Source organism: Amphiprion ocellaris, chromosome 1 (assembly GCF_022539595.1).
Source record: "Amphiprion ocellaris isolate individual 3 ecotype Okinawa chromosome 1, ASM2253959v1, whole genome shotgun sequence".
Classification (NCBI taxonomy): Eukaryota; Metazoa; Chordata; class Actinopteri; family Pomacentridae; genus Amphiprion; species Amphiprion ocellaris.
This window is the reverse complement of record NC_072766.1, coordinates 34133130-34157016: the sequence shown is the minus strand read 5'-3', so window position 1 is coordinate 34157016 and position 23887 is coordinate 34133130. Positions and strand designations below refer to the sequence as shown.

Genomic DNA, 23887 nt, shown 5'->3' with positions numbered 1-23887 from the left:
CCACCCTTCATGTAAAAAATGACCCACTGTTTTAAAATGATGTTAAGGGTCCTGACAAATCAGCTGTATGTGTCTGGGGTGGATGAATGTTGCATACATTAGCAAGGCCGACTCATCGTTGGATTTCTGGGGTTGTGTAATGATACAACAGTAATCATATCTGTGTGCACAGTGTGTGAAATTTGACTACAAAGGTTATGCGCAGGGTATCAGTTTTTTGCAGGTTTCAGTAATTGTAGAGTCAGTCTACACCTTAACAAGGTAAAAAGTTAATAACATTAATAAATGACTACAAAGCTTCGCACTTTCTGACTTTCAAAAGCCTGAAAAGTGCGTTTTAAGTCTAATAGCCTGCAATGTTCCATTAAGAAGAAGATTCGAAGCAAAACGACTTTTAAGTATGACCACTGGTCAGAAGTGGAGCTTACAGTTGGAGCAGATGTGTTCAAGCTATTGAAATGTCAGGAATTTAGTCAGCGTGTGAGAAGAATGATAAAAGGTCTGGTGAATCATGATGTGATTTTGCACAGAGAGAAATTCCTTTTCAACAACTCAGGCTGTCAGAGAGAAATACTGAACTCTGTGTTCATGTTTTCCTCTGAATCAGTGTCACAGGTAACCTTTACCAGCAGGCTCATTGACAGTGCATGGTTGGTTTAAAAACACCAACGTGGCCAAGGTGTTGTTAGCCTCGTTACAATAATTTATTGTACCAAGGTGAGTCGTACGCACATATAAAGGAATGTACCAGTATAGAAAGTGCTCTCAGATGGCTGGTTTTAAGGTGTGTTTAATAGTCGGCCATGACAGAGGACTGCTTGTCTCGTCTCAGTGTGAGAGGTAGGGGGTTTTTGAATAGAAAAGAATCTCTGAATCAGTGAACTGTGATAGAAGACGGATCTGACTGTCTGCATTGCCACACACACAGAGGCACAAGCACACAATTCTTTTGTGCTGATGATTTTCTATTCACATTTCCTAAATGTCTCATTTGAATGAAGCATTCTTCGTACGTGGTGCGATTAAAAAAAGTTCTGAGAGTATTTGCGTTTGCATGGAGGGCATCACGGTCATGTGCGTCGATCTGTGCGAGCAGTCGGGAGTCAGCAGACCACATGAGGTGGTGTTATTACCATCAGGACTTGTGTTACACTTGTTTGTAATTTTGCTAAACTGGAACGCTGGTCAGAAATCTGTTTGTGTCAGTCAGCAGCCATAATGATATTAATGTGGAGGATCATCACTAATGATAAGAGGTGGGTCTGCAGCTCAGAGACTTAAACTAAACAACAGTTTTCTCAGTGGAAGAGTTGCAGTCTCCAAGACAGGAGAAGAGCCTCAAAGAGGGTCAGGAGCAGGGTAAACTGTCAAGGTTCAGCTGCAATGTCCTGAGGCTTCTCTGTAAGAATATTGAGGCAAATGCCCTGAACTGTACCATAATGGTATGTAGGTGATCCAACATGCTGTATGTCCGGTCACATCTCAGTGATTACTTTGGATGCCAAACATGGCAATATAAGTCTTCATTTACATCTGTTTACACGCTGACACATGAAAACACATTGTAAAAAAGACTGGGAGATGTTCCACTGGGATGTGGGATAACTGTTACAGTCTGTCTAAGTTTAATTTAACACTTGTTTGATAGCCTGACATCAGTGAGAATCAAACAAGTCTCTGTCACAGTGCTCCTTTACTAGCTTAACTCTCACAATACTCGCTGCTAGCCATCATGGAAGTTCCTGCTTCCTCTGGTCACTACAGTAACCAACCAGGCACTAGCCAATCTGCAATAATTGAAGTGTGTATTATCTAGAAAAATGGTATTGGCCGATATTAGATATTAAGTGACTCAGATTGGATTGGGAGCAAAGGAAAAAAAAAACATCTGATCAAGACCTATGATTGGAGCATCCCTAGTGATTACACGCAGGTTTTTTGCTGGGACCAACATAATTGACATTCTGTACTACTTTGGGCTACTACCTCAGACTTCTGCCTCTTCTCCATAGGGAAAATTCAAGTTGCAGGGTCACACTTTTACATAGTTTGGCATGTTTACAAAACAGGGCTTCCAGGGACCATTACAAGCATTGCAGGAGCACTAGGAGTGGAATGATTACCAAATTATTTTGAGTACAGTTTTAGATTTTTATAGGTACAGTCTATAAATATGAATGCATCTTAAATCCAAAAATCCTTTGAGAACTCCAGCCTCCCCCTCAGCAAACTAAAAAGTAATGTTTTTTGTACCATTTTAGCTAATTAACTTCTCTTTAGTAATATCATTAACATCCTGCACCTACAAGACCCAGAACACAAACAGCTATTCAGGGAGGTACTTCAACTTTTTTGGACTTCTGTTTGAACAAACATGGACGACTTCACTGACACGTTGTCAGTCAGTTTAGAGCCAACTGGTGATAGCCAGTCCAATGAGAATGTGTTCAGATGGGAACATATTGATCAACCAGTTGACTTGGAGACTACAGCCCTGGCTCCGTCCCCCTCCACATTTCAAATACTGCATCCCCTGAAATAAAGGTCTGAGTCTGCTTGATTTTGTTCAGAGCCATAACTACTCTACTGTTTGCAGACAGTGTATGGGGTAAATGAAATCTGCTGTAATGGCTCCATGTGTTAGCCTTTACAGATGTTCAGCTGCCACTAACCTATTTCTGTCAGGCATTTTCACTCAGGAGAACATTGCTTTTCTGCTCTGTCATTCTCCTGCTGTCTGTCTTACATTCAAACACACACGACTCATGCAAATCAAAGCAAATTACTGTGTTCATTACTGATCTCTGCATACTCTCTTAGGTACCTACAGTTTTAGAAAGTCTCCAAGAAAGCCTTTTCATCTTTTCAGGCACACCGCTGAATAAAGTGAAGGACTAGTGTGGCAGAAAGATGAATCCAAGGATGACTAGGAATGGCCTGGTTTCAGTGGACACAGCTGTGTGTGTTTAGAAAAAACAAAGAAACCTGTCACCTGCCCTGTCCCTCTGTCGCACACACACTTCTACACATTTACTTTCATAAAAGCAGCCAGAAGAAGAGAAAGTGAATTTCAGCCCCCAGAGAAGTTCTCCTGATTTGATGGCGTTGTACAATAGAAGCCTGATAGATGTCACAGTATGCACGCTGCCAGATCAGGTTAATGAGGCTGATCTGTCAAAGTTGCCGGAGCTGTTGCAATCTCCTGAAAACTGTCAGTCACTCAGCAGTCTGAATGTCATCAGACCCAAAATCAGTCCGCGCTGTGTGATTGCGTCAGAGCTTTGGACAGCTTTTCCCTGAAATCTGTTAATGAGGCTAAAAACTTGCTCTGAAATCATTTCATTTTACTTCAGTTTTGTCATGATATTTATTTCATTTTCTCACAATTAAAAAGACCTCAGCCTGACAGAAAAATAATTTACGTCTCGCACTGTAAACATAACCAGATGTACCAGTTTTCAGATTCAATAGTCCTAATTAGCTTGACTTAAATTTTCAAAAAGAAATGTAACTGAAAAGCAGTTAGGCTTTGACCGTTTAATGTTTTTCATGCAACCACTTGTCTTCAGGCATGTCTGCCGAGTGTTGTCGTTGGTAATGATTTGGCTATGAATGAATTAGCATGATAATCAGTTGATAATTATCGCTTTGTGTGACAAGAAGGATTTATTTGTGTCCTTGATTGGCTTTTTTATTTGCCGCAGGTGAAACAAAGCATTAGGATTCATGGAGGAGCTCGGGCAGTGGAAGTTAAACCCTGTGTGCTACTGGGAGGAATGTGCCTCATTAATGTATTTCCTCTGACAATCACACTGCAGAGCTTAATAATCATGGCTTAGAAATCAGTGTGGCTGTGTGTGTTTATGTTGGTGCCGTGCAATGATTATGTTGTTCACATACATGGGAACCTGTATAGAATTGTGTCATTTTGGTTTCAAAAGTGGGGGTGACTAGGAAAGTCTTGGTAATCATGCCTACTCTTAAACCAAACAATTGGCCTTGGGGGGAAATCTGCATCTAATAAGCTTAAATTAATCCAAAATCTGCATTAAAGCTAGTATTTGTGCCATATTAAATCATTACAAGCTGATTATTTTATACTGAAATGATACTAACAGAATTTGAGTAGAGCATTGTACACCTGCCCATATTCATAGGATTTCTGAAAACAGAACTACAGGGCCTATAGCATTTATTTACTGTCCTTGTTTGTCCATCTTGTGCTTTTCACCATTGAATCATGGGTTTAATTATTTTTTTTAACATGAGTTTACAAAAGAAGAATTTCATTTCAAAGTGAAAAGGGATTTCCAGAAACTAATATCAAAAATGTAAAATAAAATTGTTAAATAAGTGATTGCATTAGTACTCACTCCTTTAAAGTGACTCACCTAATTCAACACAGCTGCAGCCACTTGGTGTCAGAAGTCACACAATTAGTAAGATGGGGATCATCTGAGAGCAGTGAATGTCTCAAATGATTGTAGTGTAAAGACACCTGTACCTTTAAGGTCCCATCACTGATGAATCAGTACTCCTGACTGTAACTACATCATTTAGACAAAAGAACACTTCAAGCAACTCAGGGAAAAAGCTATTGAAAAGCATAACAAGTCAGAGGATGGATGCAGGAAAATTTTCAAGCCACTGAATATCCTTTGGAGTACAGCTAAATCGATCATTTAGAAATGGAAGGAAGTTCATAGTATGTCTTGGCTAGGGTTTGCCAGAAGGTATTTTGGAGACTCTGAAGTCAACTGGAAGAAGGTTCTTCAATCTGATGAGACCAATATTGAGCTTTTTGTCTATCCGACTACATTCTATGTTTGGTACACACCAAACACTGCACATCATCAGAAATACATCATCCCCAATTAGAAGCACGGTGGTGGAATCATCATGTGGGGATGCTTCTTGGCAGCAGATCCTGAAAGGTTTGTAAAAGTAGAGGGTAAAATGAATGCAGAAAGCTATGGTCTGCAATGGAACAACGACTTGGGAGATTTGTCAGTGACCCAAAACATACAACCAAAGAACCATCACAGAAGTGGTTTCAGGACAACAAAGAGAGCGTTCTGTAGCAGCCGAGTCAGAGCCCAGACCTCAATCCAACTGAGAATTTGTGGCTTGACTTGAAAAGAGCTGTTCACTAATGGTTCATATGCAACGTAACGGAGCTTGAGAAGTTTTGAAAAGCAGAATGGAATAAAAGTGCAATGTTCATGTTGAAATCTATCCACATGGGCTCAACGGTGTAATTTGGACCAGAGATGCAACTACTGAGTACTGACTTGAAGAGAGTTAATACTTATGCAACTGCTTATTTTTGGTTTGATATGAAAGTTTTTTTTTAAAAAAATGAATTCTTGTCAAAACCGCTATGTAAGAAAAATTTAGAAAAAAAACCCAATTCTGCTTTTGGGCAAATTTCATGCTAATAAGTTGCACACTAAAGCAAAAGAAGAAGAAAAGAAAAGTAACTGGCTCGTGTACCTAACATCTATGTGAATCATTCATATTTAATATCCCTGATTTTATCTAACTAAACAAAGTGTTTCAAGGTTCCCTGTAGAAAGGACAACAGAAAATACAACTGAACCCGTTTCTTGTATTATTATACTGACACATGGTTGACTGTTTTTCATCCAGTCTGGCAAACAAGGGGCTGCTTCTTCACTTTACTCTCAAAGTGAAACAAACACATCTTCATCATCCCAAGTGGGAATTACACCATTGTTTGCACATCACCAACAACTGCAGCAGCTATTGGATGCTATAGACATACAGTCTTTTCATATGTAAGTGATTTAATTTTATATGAGCACATGAAAAACTCAGTTGTGTCTTGGGCATACTTTATTTCAGTACTTTTGCATATTTAATGCGTCTATACAGCACACTAAGTACATGTATGACCCACATTCAAGTAGAAACACATTTTCACATACACACAATCCACATGACGCTTGCTTAGAGTGCGTGTATAATTGGCCGCATGCTGATTGGAAAAGCTTGAAAGAAAATTATACAGTATTGCAGTATGAATTTCCCAGCAGGAGGTGAAAATGAAAATGTGCAAAATGCTCCAATAAACCAGAAACGGTTGTTCGAATTGATATCAAAATTTTGCTATTTCCTGAACACCTTATTTTAGCAACGTATATTGCAGCCTTTCTATCACCTATTTTTTTTTTGTTGTTTATATATATACATTTGTGATAGTCAAAGGAAGCACAGTGAAATTGTTTTTTATGTATTCAGAGAAAGAACAACAACATAGTACATCGAGAGAACTGAAAGTATTCTGTGCAGGGAAGATCTCTCCGTCACACATGTCACTGAAAGCTGATAGAAATGGTGACCTTTATCTGCTGTTATCACCAAACATTTTCATCAGCAGTCTGGGACAATAGCACGGCACAATGACAAACATCTCAGCTAATGGACACATATATACCGGGATGATGCAGCAGGGTCTATCTGGACCATTTCAGATGGCCTGGCCGCTAAAATGTCTCATCTGGTATCCACTCGGTTCTCAGAGTGAAGTTCCCGTCTTTTATCAAACTAAATACTTCAGTAATCTCTGGCTCCAAAGTGAAGAATGGAATGCATCTTTTAGCACTGTGTTGATGAAAAGAAATGATCACATGGAGCTTCTGTTTTAAGGGGAAGTCATCAAGAAAGAATTTAGTTGGTTCAGCTCAGACTTTATTCAGTCATTTAACTTCTCATATTTGGCCAAAAAGATGAGAAGCACATGATTGTCTTTGTAGGCAAGGTTTTGTTTGTTTTATTGCAGGCCTGAACTCTTATCTACAGAAGAATTGCCTATCATTACACTAACTGCATGTCATGTTGCTGTATACTGTGAAAAGCACAGCATTTAAATTTCATGTAAATCTGGTGGCATTTGTCACATAAGGCTGACGTCCAATTGGTGGCGTAATGACTTATGGATGTGTTGATGTGTTCAGGCTGGATAATGTTAATCAGAGTTTAAACAAGAGAAACATCAAGGTGCTCTGAGTAGCCACAAGCTTAACATTTATTAAAAACACTTGATGCAATAAGATTTGTGCAATATTCAGTTTTTCAGGTGCAATATTTCAATTTCATGTTCAATTTTCTGTCATCATCATTAATGACTGGGAGCAATTGTGACCATGTTTTTAAATTAAGTTGTTCCAAGTCACATTTCCATGTTATTTAAATATGTTATGTACAAGTTTTTCATTTGTAAAAATGTAAAAACTTGACTTGTTTTAGTGTTAGGTATGTTCGTAGGAGAGGGGACTTAAAATCTTGAAGTCAAGGTGAATTAAAATGGAGTTGTCAAGCTAATTTGATTAAGATTCCTCGACCTGGATTCAATTTAGAATCAACCATTGCTGAAATTTGAGTTTAAACTACACACAGAATTACGTTGATGCAATTACCAGCACTGCGTACATGATCAAAGTAATATTTGTAACTTGGAAGGTTTATCTAAATCATATATTAAAGTGGTGCAAATGCATTATAGATGCACAATAATGCCATAATAACATACTGTGTAGAGTTGGGAGTGGAAGGTGCTTCTTGTTGAAATCGTTTTCTTCTGTCTTGAAGAAACTAAGAATATCCTGTTTAAACATGCAATAATGTTAAATTAAATTGTGGTCTTGAGTTTCAGTCATTTAATTTCTGTGATTCTGAGATTTTCCTGAATGACACTGTAAGAAAGTATGGTGATGTATGTTGTTGCAGATTCTCAATGTTTTTAGTTTCTGTTAACAAAAGGTTCTAACTTGGCTGCTGAACTCAATCCAACTTAGAATGAAATGCTTTGTGCTTTGTCTCCACAACATGTATCTATTAGCTTTAGCTCTTCTTTGGCAGTGTGCACAATAGAGTTCTAAGCTCTGTGGTTAGGTGTTTCTTGGGGTTGTAGTTATCATCTCCCCCTGATTTGATGAGGTATCAGGTTATTTTGAATGTCTTAATTCTGCCAAGGTCTCTCAGGAGAGCGTGGTTAGAAACAGTGACTGATGAGATGTTACGTGGCTCATCTCATAATCCATAAATCATGTTAACACCTCAGTTTAATGGAGTACTATCGGTTGACCTGCTACATTTTCAGGAGTTGGGCCTTTGACTGCATGAAGCGTTTTCACCCTCCTGAAGTTCATGTACTTCTATACAGTGATTCCTAATGAAACAAACCTTTTCGCTCAGTCACAGTAACTCCTCTGGGAGTTTCCTGAAGCAGACTGTGCAAGCTGCCACTGCATGAGGATAAACTAACAAGCACCATGTTTGGGGGCTCTCTGAAGCGACAGAAGGTGTCTAATAGGAGCAGGGGGAATTCTTAAATTTTAATGCCTCGTCTCTTTAATGAACCGTTTTTGAGTGTCTGACCTTTTTCCCCCTCGCCTGTTTCAGCTGAATCCGCCGGGCCTGCTGACTATGCCCCGGAGCCCCACCTCCAGTGAGGATGAGATGGCTCAGAGCTTTTCCGACTACTCCGACGACTGTGCCTCAGACAGCTCCCGCGAAGAAACCATCTACGAGACCATAAGGGCCACGGCCGAGCCATCTCAGAGCCGCATGGACGACATTCACATAAACTCGCTGGTCGTCCGTGTCCTCATCCCCGACCTGCAGCAGACGGTGAGTATCTGTTATGGATGGAGTGTGAATGTGTAGGAGTCAATGTGAAACATGAACTAGATTTGCCAGAAATATTGACGTGAGTATTGATTATCCAACCTTCTTGGTGAGACCTACTGGAGAGTTAATTATGTGTATTTTGACACCTTATAGATGCATTTATGGCCTAAAAGCTTTTATTGGGAGCTGATCCACAGTGACCTCAAGCACAATACAGTGCTGTTAATGTATTAGAGCTGCTGGAAAGGCACTCATCCTGCAGACTCCTCTGTGGAGGGTTGTAATCAATGTCAGCATGCATTCAGGAAACAGGTATATTTAAAAAAAAAAAAAAAAAAATACATGAATTGGAATGTGAGTGGAAACATCATTTCCAGATCTTTTGCAAAGCCCAACATGTGCTGAACTGCACTCTCTGCTACTCATAGTATTTCCTTTTTAGATCACCAGACCCAGATTTTTCAGTTTAATTAGAAAAACTCAGAGACATACAACATGGAGGCCTTCTCAAGAGATAAAACACATTTACATGAAAGATGCAAAGAGCTTTGCCATAAGATGAAAAACCCTCGTTAACACACAACCATCAGTTTAATTTTTTTTTCAGTTTATGCTCATTAGCAGACCCAGAGTTGCTTTGTTGTATTATGATAACCTTTCTTTTAAGTTGTAACGCATTCTTATCTCTTCCATTCATGAGAGATTTACCTTTTAAGCAAACGAAAGCTTTCAGAGGAAGCTAGTATATTAATCATCTGCCTCTAAAACCTGTTAGAAGTAGCCTGCTGTTTATCCCTTTGAACCCCAAAACCCACAGGCAGGTTTGAAAGTTGTTTTAGTTTTTTAAAAAACAAGCTAAATTTACGCTATTTATCAGCCAGAAACTATAAAAAATAAAGAATTGGCAGAGTTTTTTAAGTTTGTGACAGGCCTTGAACATAAATATGTACTTAAAATTGTGATATTTTATCAAAATCACAACACAGTTGCCAACAATTGACCATCTGAGGAGGTGTGGCTGACTCAGTTGTGGCCACAGTCATGTGACAAACTTTCAGAGACTTTTTAAATGAACTGCAGGCTGTGTTTTCACAGAACAGACAGCAGATAACAAGAGGAAAACAAAACATACTGGATCAATAAAATAAATGCAGCATGACTAGCATACAAGGAACAAATTGTCAGTGACTTGTTGGAAGGTACTATCAGCTTGTTGGTTTTCTAGAGCTTATGTGTACAGTGGAAAATGCCTTGTTTGTATAGATTGTAGCAATGTCAACTCATCCAATAGCCTATATTTAATCCCGAGACCCCATTATTTCCAGTACTGGTAACAGTTAGTAAAAATGTGACAGGATCATATAAAACTTCAAGAAACTGCTTGGAGTACGTTGATAGGCTTGTCGCAGTAGTCTTTCACTGACCGTTTTGATGTAAAGCCACTGACCTAAATGAGATCTTCCCAGCAGGATTCACATGGAATCTTTTCCCCAGCAACATGCAGTAATGTGTGACAGTTGTGTGGGCGGCATGTAGGGGGTTGAAATATAGACCTTCATAAACGGGAGGGTGTATGTGTGAATAATAGTGGGTTGGACACTGGTTTTTGTAAATCTTGCAGTGATTAAAGGCAGTGAAGTGTGTAGATGGTTCATGGTTCAATATTGAATAGAAGATGAGAATCACATATTTATCAATACAATGTATTATAATCAGCTTTGTTCTAAGAATAATAACGCCTTCATGTAATATTGTAGAGTGACTTTTAACACATATACACACGTGGAAGCCCAGAGGACAAGTAAATAAATTAACATGTTATAGCTATTTTCTCATTTCCCAGTAATGTGTAAATGAATGGCAGGTAGATAAATAGTAAGCAATGTATAATGAAACATATTTCTACTTATAAAAATGTGCGCCTGAACTAACCATGCCATCACCAGTTGTTGTGTTTAATTTTTCCAAATATGTCATGTGAATATGAATATCTTTGGTTTTACTTCATTTAAAGGAAAAGTTGGCATTCTGAGGAAAAATCTTTATGTTTCTTGTGACAAGTTAAACATTAAAATTCTCATATGTCTTTGCGTTAACTCAGTACAAAGACAGGAAACTTTCAAAGGCAGTTGGCCTTCCTCTGTCCAAAGATAACCAAAATCTTGAATGGCTGTAGTTAATTTGCTCCTGTCACATATTTACTCACTGTGGACTAATTTTACTATTCCATTTTACAAAAATTGATTGATGTTCAACCTTTTTCTAAATGTTCACCACGGTAACCAATACTGGCAAAAATGGTGGCTCTACATACTAAAGATATTTTACTACTTGTTCTTGTTAATTACAGTTTTAATTTGTTTCCTTTTATGTAACATGCTTGTTGGTTACAGGTGAATCATGGCTAAGAATTAGAATAAAATGGTTTCAATGAAATATCACAATTTTTAAACCATGATTTGTGAAGCAGTAAAACAGTATATGGGTTAACAGATGAGTCCGATTAGTATTCCATGGAAAGTTGAAAATCCAATGATTATTTCAGTCCTTACAGTTTCAAACTCGGATAAATCATTTTGTTTTTAATATATATATATATGGATGAAAATGTAGAAGCTATGAAAACACTGAATTGTTGGCAGAGCTGTTGGATTTGATTACATCTCTCTGGTGCCGCTAATAAAGTGGCTGTGAGCGTCTGCTTCTTATATCAAAAGATGATGAGTGTTTTTGAAGCAGTCTGCTTGATCACAAGTATCAGCTCATCACCCCTGGACTTTGTGGTAATAAAGTTAGTCGTTTGAAGCATCTGCTTGTCATTTGTTTTAGCTATTGTAGGAGCTGAGTTCTGTTGTGAAATAATAATTCTTTACTCCACTTTCCTTTCAGTTGTTCAGTCGGAAACTGTTGCCTGGTTTAATCACCTAATCATAATTTTAAAAAACCCGTTATATTATCAGATACTCTCGCTGAGACTGAGATCAATTTTCCAAGTGAGACCAGCTGTATATTATGGATACATACATTTTGTATTTGCATTTTATTACTCTACACTTGTTTAAAAAAAATTTGCATGAGTCTCAGCTCAGCCTCACTGAATTAACAAGGACCTAAAACAAAAACATCACTGCTTAAACCACTGAAAGCTTCCATGTCAAGCCTGAAATTCACTGTAACAATGGGATCTGTGAATGATTTATGCGTTTTATTAATTTGAACAGTGGGAATTGTGAAAGTTTCATTTACAGAGCAGCACCTTGCTTTCATTAGCTGCACACTGTTGCTTTTAATGAAGCCCCAGGTGTACAGTATGTGATGACAATGTGGTGCCTCATTACTCTAAAGCCCATGTGGGTCCTATATACAGTAGCAGCATGTGTACCATACTGGTACTGTATATACCACAGATCATATAACAGTAGTCAATGGATATTACTTTGCTGTCAGTTGGAGAGAAGGTTTGGATGCAAAGGTTTATCATCAAAGACCAGCATTGCCTAAGTGTAACTCCCTGTGGATGAGCAGCTGGAGGTGCTGTACAGTTGTGTAGTTTCATCAGGGTCTAATGCAGCTCTATACTGTAGCTGTTTGTTTGATGTGTGTAGGTCCTGGGGGACTGAGAGCTGTACACCGGATTTCCATGACAGTACAGTGAGCGTTTCCTCATCATGTGCAGGCAGAACAAAGCAGAAGCCCAGAAGAAGAAGAAAGGGAGCGAAGCCAGCATGGTGGCAGCTGGCCAGGGCTCTGCTTTCAACCACCTGATGTCCTTATCTACAGTTTAACTCCTTCTTTCTGACTCTTGTTTTGTTTTTCACCCCGCACATCTTTTTAGCCATGTTGTTGAATTGCTTCCCACTGATGCTAGCACAAGGAAACTAGCATATGGTTTACAACAAAACATCACTTGAATGTCAGAAGATTCCAGGGTTCATCCCCTGTCAGTATTTGCAGTAATTGAACAGTGCAGTATTAACAATCGAAAACAAATTCTTCAGGAAGACAATATATCGAAAAGGCCTTTAGATGTAAACATGAGGCATCAAAGTAAATACACCTGTGGTCACTGTAGCTAAATTTAGCACACCTCTGATTTCCAATCAGCCGAACAGCGTGGGCATAGTTATAAAATCACTTGTGGACCTCTGGGCTGTGTCTATCGGCATGTTTGCATCATGGCTCCACATGAAAAACAAATGCAAGAAAAACTAAAAAAAAATATCCTAACACTTCACAAAGAGAAAAAGCATACAGGAACATTAGTGATTAGTGTTTTAGTAGCAGTCTGGAGGTACAGTATTATCTATACTACCACTAATCAGAGCTGCAGTGGTCATTCTTCTAAAATGACACCACAGTAATAGTGCTAGTTTTACAGTCCACATTTGAAAAATAGACAGGAAAGTGCTTCAGACTTAGCACAGGGGTTACCAGTGAAGTCAGAGCTACTGTGACAACTCAGGCAGTTTGAAGGGCATTACATAATATCAGCCTTTATTAATGAAATCCAAATAATAAAAACCTTGCTCTTTGGTACAAAACTTCAATATTAAACATTGATAGAGAGCATGAAAATACACCTGATGTATACTGGTAGCAGATTCTTAGATGAGGTGATTTTTTGGCTCAAATGGAGTTCAGCATGTTTGACTTTAACCTGACTAGGAACACCACAATGAATGCATGGTCCTGAGAGTGAAGCACAAAGGTGGGAGTGTGATGATATGGAGCTGCGTGAAAACAAAACGTCTTGGGGAGATGACATTTATAAATGGCACCATGAATGCATTTGAGGGCATCAAAATACTGACTGACACAATGACTTCCAAGAATATTCATGCATGATAGTGATCCAAAGCACACTGCCACAAGCGAACAGGAGTTCCTAAAGTAGAAAAAAGTAAAAACTATGACCTGGACAAGTATGTTGCCTCACTTGAGTCCAAGAGAACAGCTTTGTTGTGTACTTTACCTCCATTAGCAGCTGCTTCAGAGCACTTTGTAGCTGCTTTGCAAAAGCACCGTAACTTACTGAATAGCTAATCTTAGCAGAATAAAGGAATAGTGTGTGAATGCGTGCATGTGTGTATAATCTAGTGAAGTTGGATGGTACAGCATTGACCCAGAAATGAACTCATGACCCTTTGCTGTAATTAACTGTGTGGTTGTACGTGTGTGTGTGTTCACATGTGCTCTAAGCCCTCTCACATGTATGCACTAATGCCTCTGATTTCACATTCATCACTGAGCACTCAGCGGTGCCACTTGATCACATGATTGAGTCACACAGGCCACTTGGAAATCAAACTCATGCAGCTGAATAATTGAAGTGCACACAGACACACAGCACGTGCACGTACTCCAGCTCTGATGCTCTGATGCTGTGTGCTGCAAAAGTTAGCTTCTGCACTCAGGACACTTCCCTGGTTATTTTGCTATTGATGCTTGTAAAGTCTGTGTATATTTAATAGATTAGTTTTGGCTTTTGTGTTCATTTTCCTGCTTGCAGAAAGTTGGATTAAAAAATTATCAGAGCACAAACCTGGAGTCATAAGCAGATTAGCATAGTGTAGAATGAAGACCGGAAACATGGGAAATAGTTTAGCTCAAGCCATCCAAAAAAAGAAAAAAATCTTTGTCTCATTGTACAATATACCATGAGACAAAGATTGTGTGTTGCTCGTGTGTGTTGCTTGTGTTTTTACTTTCTCCCTTTGTCTCTGTTTCCCTCCTTTTTTGACTGTCCTCATTACTTTCATCTGTGTCTTGTAAGTCACCTGTGTTTGTCTGCCCATATAGTTCTTGTCTTTCCATCATGTTGTACCAGTTTGTTACCCTCCTTTTCACCTACCTTCTGTATTCCTGTCTGACTTCTTGTGTTCTTTCTGTTCATTTTGCTTTTGGAGTTTTTGGTTTTCTCTGGTTTAGGCTTGGACTTTCAGTTTGAATTTTTCTGGATCTTGAATCGTGTTCAGTCACCTCCCCTAGTTGCCTTTGTGAATCTTGTCAAGTGACATTTCATTAAGGTTTCTTTGGTACTTTCTACTCCCAGTCTTTAGTGTCTCCATTTAGGTCCCTTACTGATATACCCTGACCGTGTTACTGCGAAATAGCAGTATTTGAAGAAGTATTCAGACGCTTTCCTTAAGTGAAATGACCAATACATCAATGTAAAGACACTCCATGACAAGTAAAAGTCTTTTGTAAAAACTCCTACTCAAACAGAATGTGGTTAAAGTATTACAAGAAGAGTACTGGTTTAGTTCCTCCGACTGACATATTATTCATTAGACTGATAGTGAAGCATCAGTGTGTGATGTGTTTCTCTTTTTCTGTCACCTGCCTGGGGACTACAGATGGAAATTAGCATTTCTGCTATAATCTGGCATATTTACACTGCTATTGTTGCATGTGTTCATTAATATGCACTGTCCCTATTAAATAAACTAATAAAAGTAAAAAGTAAAAAAAAAGTGTATCAGTAGCATGTTTCTGGTGGAGCTGCTGCAGGTGGAGTTACTTTAAACTGTTTTATGTCTTGTTTTATATACAGGGACAACAGATAAATCTGAGGGCTTAAAACATGATTAATGGGAGATAAAAGAGACAAAACAAAGCTCTGCTACAGTTTTTTCTTCTTTTTCTTGAGATATTCACATTATATAGAACATTTAATGTAATTAAACCATGTGAGAAATTTCAAGGGAAAAGTCACTATTTGGAGGAGCTGTTAAACGTTGATATCTAAAATGTGAGCATAACTACAAACTGCTCTATATAAGAATCCACAAAGTTTGAAAACTACTGGTTAAAATCTGTGACTATGTATTGTATTTGAAAAAGTATTTATATTATGAATACTGTCAAATCTTAATCTTGGAAAAAAAGCTGACAGATAAGTTTAATCCAGTTGAGAATTAAATTTTGACCTGAAAGTAGTGGAGTAGAAGGACAGGGTAGCATGAAATGGAATTGTTCAAATGAAGTACGAGTGTCTCCAAAATGTACTTAAATAAATGAACTTAATGTAGGTATTTTCCACAAGTGAAAAATAGCTACAGCAAGGTATATGGAACTTATGTTGTCCTTCAGCTCCTAGTTTTTATGCTAAGCTGTCACCTCCTGCCTTCACCTGCATATTCATTCACATGACAATAATCTTGATCTCCTCATTTGACTCTTGACAAGAAAGCAAATACATGTTTTCCCCAAACACCGAACTCGTTATCTTTGATGAGATTTCATTCTGAAATTGTCATCAATTAACTTCCCCACTGAAGCAGCTGGGCCTCTGCTTCACACAAGCCAAAACTACAAAGACATTTTTGATAGAGAAAGGCAGAAGCAGGGAGTGGCAACACTTCCTCGTCCTCACCAGCTTTTCTGTGTCCTTGGTTCTTCCACAATTCTTCCACTGTCCTCAAATAAGCTTTTTTTTTCTCACTTTATCTCATCCATCTCCCCCTGCGTCTCATGCCAGTACACAGTTCTTACATCCAGATGGAGACGCCATCTTTTCATAGATAATTTCTGCTAATAATTCAAAGATTGGACAGAATGGCAGATTTGAGTTTCGACAAGCAAGACTGTTGCTTTGAATGTTTGGATCACGGAGGATGGAGGGTTTGTGAATGCTGGGAAGCTGCTTACAGTTTCATTGGCTGCTATGGTCATATGCTTTGACTAACTATCATCAAACTGAGATTGACGTCATGCAGTGACAATAACTGCAGCAATAACTCAGTGTCTGAAATTACCTTAGAGGCTTGCAATTTTGGTGGTTTTTTTTTTTTTTGGTGGGGTCTTTTCTCACTCATGCCAACTTTCCTTTCACCATCTTCATCAAAGAAATTTAGTTTGCCAGAAGGTTGCCTCAGAAGTAGGTCCCAGTAGATTGTAATCGACAGGGGAGTGATTTGTGTAATGACTTTAGACTTTTAGACTCTTTATTTAAAGGGCTTTGAGCTTAAAAGCAATGGCAATGAATGGAGACAGGGCAAAATTTGTCCACTGTCATTTCCAAGTAATTCTGTGATTCCAGGTAACACCAGACTAAGCAGTGATGCTAAAAAAAAGACAGGGGTCAGAGTTGAACAATTTCAACTTTATGTAAATGTGAGTGAAAGAGAGTGGTGGCCAGTAACTAAGTACATTTTCTCAAGTACTGTTCTTAAGTCAAATATTTATGTACCTATACTTTTCTTGAGTCTTTTGTGCTACTTTATACTACAGTCCACTATATTTCAGAGGGAAATACTGTACTTTACTCTAATATCAAAAAATTGTACCGCACACCATTGGAGTGGAGTAAAATGTCACAGCTTCAGTTTCTTTTAAGATAAAGATTCTACACTATAGATAATATGACAAGCTTTAAGAATAAAGCACATTGTTAAAGATCCAGCCAATGGTTCTCATTCTTGTTTGCTTCTTAAAGAAAGCAGTGTGTATTCAGGCTCAAATTTCAGATGTCTAGGAGTTAACACCTCCACCAAAGTAGAATTTTCCCTCTAAACTTCTCACATGGTTTCATTTCAGCAAATATGGCTATGATCCAATAGATGACCAATAACGAAATGATATCATCAAAAATAGAGGATTAGGGGAAAAACTGGAACAGATTTGTATATCAGAACTTTGTTTTTCTTCTTCCCTGTATCATTAATTATGAGACAATTCCTCAGACTTAGCTGTAGTCTCTGTATATAAACTGGATATAAAGTATTTCAAACTAGCTCCACCTGCAGCAGCTCCAACAGTAATATGCTGCCGACACACTGATTGATTGTTATTAATCTAATGATGGCAGACATGATAATATATCAGTCAGAGAGAGCAAACCATTACTTTATTACATTTTGCTGTTATGTACCTAGGTAGGATTTTTATGCAGGACTTTTACTTGTGATGTAGTTTTGAATACTTCTTCCACTGCTGCTGGTCTCAACAAAAATATGTAGTGGTGAATATTTAGAGCAGGCTTTCATCTGCTGTGGTTACATATATGCATGACATGTACTACTGTGTTGGTAGCAACACACGCTGATAATGAAGATGATATTGATTCCTTTGTTGGCTTCCAGTGGGTCTTCACTGCAGGAGGCCTCTTCATTGTATGTTGTCTTGTTAGAGTCTTGTGTCTGCATCTCAGCACTCCAGAAGGGTTATCCAGTTTGACCACTGAAGAACTGAGGACTCTTTCTGTGCTGATGACCAAGAACCCTCACCAGCACACACCAAAACCATAGGAAACATGCATTCCCTGTTTCCTGGAAACTTAATACATGTTGTTTAGCTTCTGTCAAGTGCTGAGGAGGCAGCAATAATGGTAGCCGATGGAAATTTGCCACCATAATTAACCAGCTGAAGGAAAAGGGGCCATATCAGCCCAAACAGCCACGGCCAGATGCCAGACATCTGTTTCTGTATACCTTCAACCCTTCATCTTCCCATTCCCTGCTCGCCTCTCCTCTGCCCACTCCACGCCAGCCTGGAGGATTACAGTGAGACAGAGTTCACAGCCTGCTCATCCCTTTCGCCTTTATCACAGACTCAGGGCTGCTATCGCCGACTGAGCAGCACATCCAGCTGTAAACGCTCATAGACTCTTCCTGAATGCTGTGGCACTGTGCCCATAATCCTCTCTGATTCAGAAATCCCGTATTGTGTGGGGGTTTTTTCCACTGAAACTGGGGAAGACCAGGGGGCAGAAGGGTCGTGTCAATTACTTCTCCACTGAGCGAAGTGGCCCTGTTCAGCCTGTAGCACTGCAATAATAAAACAATAAAAAGGTTTGCCAGCGCTATGTGGAACCATAGTTTATTTGTGGTAACTGGGGCAGGGTTTGTGTTATTAAAGCACCAATTTGGATCTGTCTGAACCATTTTGATTGGGCGCCATTGTTCTATGATTCTATTTTAATCCTCTCATCAGTCTTATGTCCCAACCTATTTGCATCTGTCAGTCAAAAGTTGTACATCAAATTCTCAATTTCTGTCACAAGTTGATAACATTACTCTGGTTTGCTTTCTTGTTATTTCCAAGATGAATATTTCATTTGTTTTGATTGCTGTGACAGCCTGCCAACACTCAAGTCTTCACTTTCTACTCAATTTTTCCTCTTTCCTCCCTGATTTCCTCTCTCTCCTCCGCTGCCCAAACCCAACCAGAAATGCATGCGGTTCAACCCAGATGCGACGGTCTGGGTTGCCAAGCAGCGGATCCTGTGCACACTTAATCAGAGCCTGAAGGACGTCCTCAACTATGGGCTCTTCCAACCGGCCAGCAACGGGAGGGATGGCAAGTTCCTGGATGAAGAACGCATCCTTCGAGAGTATCCCCAGCCAATCAGCAAGGGTGTCCCATCTTTGGAGGTAAACTGGTGGCCAGTTAGATTATTTTTTTCTAAAGAGCTCATATTCTGCTTTCTGTGTGTTATATAGCTGCTTTGTTATGCATGTTAAAGGTCTGCATACTTATCAATCCCAAAGTCCACACCGAAGAGTTTTCAAAGAGACAGGAGATAAAACTGAGTGTTTCAGACAGTGTGTGAGAAAAGGTGCCGCAGGAGTGTGTATTATTTTTAAAAAATGTGTTAACTGAACATTTAGTCAAATAAACATATTCTAGTAGATCCCCAAAATACAATTTGAAATGATAGCTTTGTTTCTGTACCACTATTAACCAGTAACATGATTCCAGTCAATGTTTCCTTTTTACAGTGAATAAAAGTTTCTCAAAAATTTGTCCTTGTTCGGAATATTACTGATAATTGTTTATTAATTGCCATTAATAGTTTAACCGATCAAATATATATTAACTGGTAAAGCAGAAGACAAGAGAAATGCAGGTCAGAAAATGTGCTTTAGATTAACAGTAGCACCTGGTTGCACCACTTGTTCAATGAGATGGCAAACTGCAGCTTGGTTGCTATCTTTATTACTGTAGCAGAACAACGAGGGACAGCTATGGGATGTGTTTGTGTGGGCAAGCAGAGAGCATTGTGTTTACTTTGCAATGAGCCAGCATGACAGAGACTTCTGTAACGATTAATGGCTTCTGGCCAGTGCTCATATATAGAAGACGAGCTGAAGGTTACTGGGACAGCACTCCTATAGGCAAATGGATAATGTGACTGAGCTGATTTTGCAGAGCATGTTAAGTTTCCGTGCTTAAAAATGGTTTTGTCAGCATATGGAAAAGTGTTCCCTGTGCTTCAGATGTCTTAACAATGAATCAGTTGTTGATTGAGAACAGAGCTGAGTATCAGATAAGAAGAGTGTTAAAAATCAAACAAATGTTGAATAAATGTTAATATAGTTTATATTGCTCCACTCTAATCCACCTCTGTATTGCTCCTGTTCAACTTGCTGTTTTTGAGTACAGTGAACTGCAGAAAAAGGAATTGTATGTATATAGAACTGAACTGAACAACTGAAATATTGACCCAAAACACTATGGCCTTCAGAGAAAATATAAAATCTCATTTCATAAAGTCTTCCAGTTTAGATACAATGAAAGTAATGAAAGGCGCTGTTAATAAAAAGGACACATCTTTAGCTTGATCCCCTGGTGATCCTCCTTCCAGAGGAACAATTGCTTTTGAGATGCACCCAGAGGTGTAAAGGAAACACCATATGACTGAGAGTTTTCAGGTAAAGGTTATTGGTTCCCAAACGTGTACTGTTATTGGAACAGAGATTTAATAGAAGCCATTTCGAGGCCATTGCTTTGCTTTAGAGTTTGAATAAATAATTTGTCTTTCTCTCAACAGTTCCGCTACAAGAGCCGAGTCTACAGGCAGCCCAATGTTGATGAGAAGCAGATTGCCAAGCTTCACACAAAGGTAGGAGTTTTGTCAAGAAGCGGTAACCATTTCTTTGTAAAATTGCATGTTGTCTATCAAACAGAGACTGTATGTAATTAATTCCAACAGCCATCATTGATTGCAAACACAAACTGGTTATGCAAATATAGAAACACAACATGGGTTTGTTTACAGCACGTGTCTTTACCTGTGTGCACATGAATTTATCAATGAGCTTTTAAACAGTACATTCATACTGAATGGATATTAAAAGTACCAGAGAGGAAAAACATGTTGAAGGATAAAACACGCACCGTTTTCACCAAGGGACTTAGTTTCTGGGTGTTTAGAGCAGCAAATAAAAGCTTTGAGGAAGCTGGGTAGAGGCAGCTGAATAACTGAAGGTCAGCTCTTCTTCCTTCAGCTCTGTTTTGTGGAAGTGGGAAGCATTGCCAGCCAGGAGACAAACTAGCATGAGCAGCTGAGAAGACAAAGAAATTCTAGAAAAAAGATGTCACACGACCGCCCACCTCAGTCTGACTGTCGCTCGGCCTCTGGGAGGTGCAGTGTGAAAACACCACAGCCATGACTGCTTCACACCAAACGTGTCACCAGAATGAAATAATAAAGCTCTCTCACAGATTGCATTTTCTATTTAGCAGCTTCACTGTTTGATTGGATTAGGAGAGTGTTAGTGTATGTTTGGTTTGGCAGCTTGAACTGTGTGACAGGGGAATAGTGAGGGAAGAACACTCTTTCCTGTCAGTTTGGGCTCATTTAGTGCTTTTGTGTTCCTCTGTGATGGTCAAGAGAAATCTGTGAGCTCAGAAGGAGGCTTTTTTTCTTTCCTGGCAGCACAGCAGCAGACTGCTCCTACTCTCCATCTCTGTCCCTCCCGCATGAATTGAACGAAATTTCTACAGTAAATTGAAGATATTTAGCTTCTTCATTGCCGTGTAAGGCTAGCTCTGGGCTGCTGTCCCACAGCTACTGTTAATCCTGTAGTGCAGCCAAAGCATAAGTGTCTCTGGCAGCTCTCTGTTACCCGCACACTGGGAAACTGTCTGACAGCTGCTCTAATTCTACATCCGAATGCAGGGAAGAGAGGACAGGAGATGGGAAGCAACTAGAAAGAAAAGAACGTTTTATAAATATGGCAGTGGGACATGAAAACATGCACTCACACGAGTTTGCAAAAAGTCATTAGTTGGAAAATGTGGTTCTTCTCTGAAAGATGTCGAGTTGTTTCTTGTCTTGATCCAACTTTTTGGATCTAATCTTATTTACCATGCAGTCTGGTGCTCTGTGGTTGGCTACCGCTCACACCGAGACAGCCAATCAACTGTCAGTCTCCCAACCTGTTTTCAGCAAAGGGAGAAAGAGAGGGAACCATCCTGCAGACTCTGATTCACTCAGCCTGCAGACATCAACACACAAACACACGCAGGGGACATATCTGGACAGAAGCAAAACATTGCATGAAAACACAAGGCCGCGGACATGAACTCCTGACATATCCAGGTATCAAACCTGCAGTGAGTCATCGTGGTATTTGTGGTAAAACTTTCTAGGTTTAATCCAGTCAGTTCAAATTATTTCATGGTTTTAGTAAAAATAACAAAGTTTATTTATATAACACTTACCAAAATCAGCATTCACAAAGTGCTTTACATCCAACCATACATTTCCATGGATTTATACATGTTTTGTGTTTAAATATGCTTATAAGGTATTATCTCTTTAAATATGTGCTCATTTGCTTTAATTCCAGAACAGCAATGTAATGCCAAGTTTTCAGAAATAAGATCTTCTATAAATCAGACTGTGAAGGATATACTGATAAAGCCCCCAGAAATACAACTGGAAATGCTGCTGCAGTGGAGATTTCTAGTTCAGAGTAGTAAACAGCCTTTAAAGATATGCAACGTAAATTTCAATCTTTTTTGTTTTTTCACCACAAAGCTTCCTCATTTCATTATTTACATTAAGACAGTTGTTTCTTGCATAATGTGTTTTCGGAAATGAATGCTTCAATATGCTGATGAGGTAGTAACTCATTAAGTATGTGTTCAAATAAATGGCCAGTAGACAAGGGTCTAATATATATAATCAGAGGTGAAGGTATATGTTTCCTTTTCACTAGCTGAAAAGAAGACATATTTTGTAGAAGCAAAATATCCCAAAATTAGGCAAATAAAATGTTTTTGCTTCTATTGACTTTGCTTCAAAGATAGCACACTATCACGATTGCAGTCTGGATCACTTTGAACCAGTTATCAATTCATCTGTTGCTAAGTAAAGAACAAAAACTCCCTCCTTTGTTTTTAGCAGCTACCTAGGATAGTATTAAAATAAAATCAGGTTGCACCAGTAATACCTCATAAATCTCATAACTAGTTAAGACTTCAGTAATGTATAAATGTGTCACCAATCAAGAGAAATAAACAGAAATTCAACGTGGCAATACAAGCTCGTATAACTTCAAAATGACAGTTCGCTTCATCAGGCCGTGAATTTCAGCACATACTGGGGCAGTTTGCAGCCAAGTGTGAAGCGGCCAGGATGGAAACCGGTGGACTGGTCCCTCTAGATTCAGGGGGAGGTGCTGCCATAAGCGAAGGAGTCTCTGATTCTTGTTCATGAGTGATGGGAAAATGGAGCGTGAAATGGACAGACGAATTGGAGCAGCATCAGCAGTATTGCAGGCGTTGTACCGCACCATCGTGGTGGCGAGGGAGCCGATCCAGAAGGAAAAGCCCTTGATTTACCTGTCGGTCTATATTCCAACCATCACCTATGGTCTTGAGTTCTGGGTAGAGACTGAAAAAATGGGTTATAAACCATCAAAATGAATTCCCTACATAGGCTTGTTGGGCTCAGCGATGGGGTGAGGAGCTTGGACATCCAAATGGTGTCGAGAACTGCCCTGCTTAGCCTGCTGCCTCCACGACCAGAGTTTAGATGAATGGAAGAAAACGGATGGATGACTAGGATTGTTTCAGGGTTCTGGTATTGTGCATGTTGAGGCTCTACCATCATTGACTGGGACACTTTGTGGAACTGAGCCAAATTAGTTTTCACCTGTGCTAGAACAAGTTAAAATGTCTGCTGTAAAAAAGAATGAATAAGAAAATTGAATTAAAACTTTCGGCAGTGATGTTCCAAACAGATTCTCGGGATCAAGACCAATTCTAGGAATTTCCACTGGATTTGCTTAGACTATAAAGAGCCAGATCCATTGTCAACTCTGTGATTTGCAAGTATAAGAGCAGGTAAGCGATATGATATACTAGAAAGCTATTAAAAGCACTGACCATTCAGGCCCCCATGGAGAATCAGAATAAAGTCTGATCAGGCATGTTTGAATGCAAATTTATTGGCTAAATGAAGCTTGATCCATTGTTGATGAGTGGATTAGTGTAACCTACC

At 39.1% G+C, this 23887-nt stretch overlaps 1 protein-coding gene across 4 annotated transcripts in view; it reads left to right on the top strand.

The window, feature by feature from the left end:
- Nucleotides 1-23887, top strand: part of shank2b (SH3 and multiple ankyrin repeat domains 2b) — a 305290-nt gene that overhangs the window by 74709 nt on the left and 206694 nt on the right. For all 4 annotated transcript variants that reach the window (XM_055009730.1, XM_055009711.1, XM_055009729.1 and 1 more), the window contains 3 exons: nt 8425-8652; nt 18822-19025; nt 20426-20497. In XM_055009730.1, the coding sequence (XP_054865705.1) occupies nt 8449-8652; nt 18822-19025; nt 20426-20497 (480 nt within the window). In that variant the 5' untranslated portion in view covers nt 8425-8448. The remainder of the gene's footprint in view (nt 1-8424; nt 8653-18821; nt 19026-20425; nt 20498-23887) is intronic.